Genomic DNA, 3,309 nt, shown 5'->3' on the forward strand with positions numbered 1-3,309 from the left:
GGGGGGGCTACTCAAAATCCGATAGCTTCACGACCTTGACCAAAAGGACTCGTGTTGAATGCGTGGGCTTTTCTGTGAAGTACTACACAACATGTGTATCGAAACGCACCTGCGTTGAAGACGATGAACGAAAGATACAGTACTCTAATGTGGGAGGAGCCCGGATGTCAACTCACGACAAGACATACACTGGCCACTTGCTTGCCCCATGTCATGGCCCTTTGTCCAGACTCAAGAAAGGATCGGCCACCTCTGACACATACGCATTGGTAACCCTCTGTCCATGAAGGAACATAGAATTGTGTTGAGCTTTATGGCTCGTCAGGTCTAGCATTGTCTCGACCGCGTTCTTTATCCCGTTGCTTGACCGCAATGGGGTCAGAGCATATTCGCCATGACGACCAAAGCTTTCTTTTATTTCCATAAGGAATGATCTGGCACGTCCATGCCTCTGACCTCGAGTTCATGTTCTTTCTACCATCTCTCACACTATCGATCAGTCACGTCGCTCACATCGCCCCCCCAGGAGGCTCTGGCTACACCACGACGAACTTTCATCATTATTTGCTTTTGTCCGGTATCAACAAGCCCCCTGGTGGTCCTCGCTCGCAAGGATTGCAGGATTCAGCAGAAATCATCTAATACCAGACTCTCGGCGCAGAATAAGCTCCCGGCACATGACAGCTGCTAGCACCACTACCTGGGACGACAAAAAAGACAGACACAAGAACAAGAACAAGAACCACGGTGGGAAGAGAAAGATGGCTGAGGACATCATCATCGCCACCAACCTCTGGCAGCCCACGCTCCGCGACCTCGACGATGTCGATGAGATGGTCAACAAGAAACGCCGTGCCCCAAACGTCGACCCCCGAACTGGCGAGGCTTAGCACGCCCACAATCAACGGGACGCGGCTCTGCCGCCGTACACGGCCCCGCCCTCGCCGACTCTCGAGGACCCACCGACCCTACAGCAACCTGTCGTGCCGAGGATCCCGACCCCGCCGCGTCTAGGGGAGTGGCGGTATGGTTGGGATGAGCAGTCTGGTAGATGGGTTGCGTGGTACTTCATTGATGCATACTGGTACAACCGGTGTCCGGCCCCAGGCATCCTCGGAATCCCCCAGTTTCCTGGCATTGACCTGGGACGTGGCCATCGACGAGGACATTGATGGCTTTTTTTTTCTATAAGGAAAAGAAAGAAAAAACCAGATGAAGTGTGCGTTCTGCGCTGTGAAGAAGCACTTTCGCAGTCGATTTCATCTTACTGAGCATGGCGACAGAGAGGCGATGATGATTCGGGTGGTCTCAACCCGGATAGACAGACATAGGTGGGGCAAGATGATGGAGATGGAGGATCGTTGCTGGCCTGCTATGACTCGGATGAAAGGGAAATCCAGATAGAGATAGCACGGGAGAATACATGAGGTCTACGAGAACCTTACCTTGACTGAGGTAAGTGCCTATTCGATGGAATCTGGCAGTGCTTCCCTCCTCGCATACCAGGAACACATGCCATTGGTCAATCGGCCAGGTACGTACCGTTCCAGGAACAGCCAGTCGTCGAGCGCGCCTTCCCACGTGCGAGCCCACGCCGCCAACCACGACTGCACTTGGGCATCATCGTGGGAATGACGACCGAACTCTCCGCCAGGCTATCCTTCAATATCATCAATAGTCCCTACAGACGGGCCTCGAAACGTGTCCCATAGTGCCACTTGTTCGCCGTGTTCCGAAATTGCAGATGCAACCTTTGACCCCGCCAGCGGAGCACCGCCGACGCACGTGGTGACCTTGTCGCCAGCACTTTGGGATCTTGATGAGGAGGGGTGTGTAGAGTGGCCGTCGAGCATAAAAAGCCGTTGTCATGTCTTCATCACTGGCCGCTGGGAGCATGAAATCAGCAAGCCTCTCTTCACTGACCAGGCTCACCCTACTCTGCCTTGGCATTTTCCTCATCGGCACCTACACCACGCAACACATCATGGCTCTCTGGTCCAAGACTGGCCCCATCCTGGGCGCCCTCGCAGTTGTCGGCTCAACCGTGTCAGCACAGTCCATGGATGTGAGCTGGCATGCACCAGCCAAGTCCCAGGTCAATGCCAACTTCACCGAGGTGCTCAACGGTGAGGGCAAGTGGGGGTTCATCTATGATACCTCTGAGACGCCAATCGACAAGTACGGCACGTACAACTGGTGTAACATGCCCCACGTGCGCAAGACGGAATATGTCAGGCCGTCGGATGACTTTGAACTGAAATATGTTGAGCTGGTGAGCCAAGTCCTGGGAATTCTCTACCTGACAAAACGACTAATTCTGTGCCAGATCCACCGTCACCACAAACGCACGCCGTACTCCTCCAACGCCTTCCCCGTCGAGTCCTACCAGTGGAACTGCGATGAGCAGGGCCTCTTCTACTTTGGAGAGCGTCTGGACGGCAGCAACTCCGCAGCCAAGACATACTGGAAAGTGTACATCTCGCCCGTCAACCCTTTCGTCCCTGCCGGCTGGATCGGAACCTGCCAATTCCCCCAGATCACGGCTCAGGGCCTCGACGACTCGTATGTCCACGGCGTCGATCTCTTCGGCGTTTATCACGATCTTCTGGGGTTCCTGCCCAGTCGCAACGACCCCTCGTGGCACGAGAAGGTCCAGTACCGCGTGACCAACAACCAGATCACGAGCCAAGTTGCCGGCCTTCTGATCAAGGGCATGTATGACACGACATCGCCGCAGGGCCTCAACATCCAGGCGTCGGGCGTCGACTCCCTTGAACCCCAGTACAGCTGCCCTGCCGGCTCGTCCCTCTTCAGCCGCATCAAATCCGGCAGCAACCCGGCCTGGGCGAACCACCTCCGCGCCGCGGCCCCGCTCTACTCGGCCCTCGACACCATCTCTGGCGTGCCCGCCTCCAACGCCGGTTTCCACAACTCCTTCGACCCCTACTACGACAACCTCTCGGCCCGCCAGTGCCACGACAAGCCCCTGCCCTGCAAGCTCGTCAACGGCCGCAACGACACGTCGGCCTGCATCAGCCAGACCCAGGCCGATACCGTCTTCCGCATCGGCCACTGGGAGTACTCCCAGATCTACCGCGACAGCCCCGACTCGCTCGCCGCCAGCGCCGCGACCTACGGCGTCTGGGCCGCCGAGCTGGCGGGCCACCTGCGCGCCGCCGCCGCCGGTGACGGCGCCGCCAACGCCCCGATCTACAGGCACAACGTCGCCCACGACGGCTCCGTCTCGCGCCTGCTGTCGCTGCTGCAGGTCAACCACATGGGTCTGGCCCCGGCATGGGCGCCGAGGTC

General features: G+C 57.5%; 2 protein-coding genes across 2 annotated transcripts in view; both read left to right on the top strand.

Annotated features, from left to right (window-relative positions):
• Positions 1 to 761: 761 nt before the first annotated feature.
• VDBG_04003 (predicted protein) lies at positions 762 to 1,172 on the top strand (the record flags this gene model as incomplete). Its single annotated transcript, XM_003006004.1, has 2 exons — positions 762 to 836; positions 891 to 1,172. The coding sequence occupies 2 exons, from the start codon at positions 762 to 764 to the stop codon at positions 1,170 to 1,172; spliced, it is 357 nt and encodes a 118-aa protein (XP_003006050.1).
• Positions 1,173 to 1,984: 812 nt separating this feature from the next.
• The window catches only part of VDBG_04004 (conserved hypothetical protein), a gene marked incomplete at both ends in the record, with an annotated part of 2,361 nt that continues 1,036 nt past the window's right edge, over positions 1,985 to 3,309 (top strand). The window contains one exon of the mRNA XM_003006005.1: positions 1,985 to 3,306. Coding sequence (XP_003006051.1) covers positions 1,985 to 3,306 — 1,322 coding nt within the window. The remainder of the gene's footprint in view (positions 3,307 to 3,309) is intronic.

Source organism: Verticillium alfalfae, genomic scaffold (assembly GCF_000150825.1).
Source record: "Verticillium alfalfae VaMs.102 supercont1.4 genomic scaffold, whole genome shotgun sequence".
Taxonomy (NCBI): domain Eukaryota; kingdom Fungi; phylum Ascomycota; class Sordariomycetes; order Glomerellales; family Plectosphaerellaceae; genus Verticillium; species Verticillium alfalfae.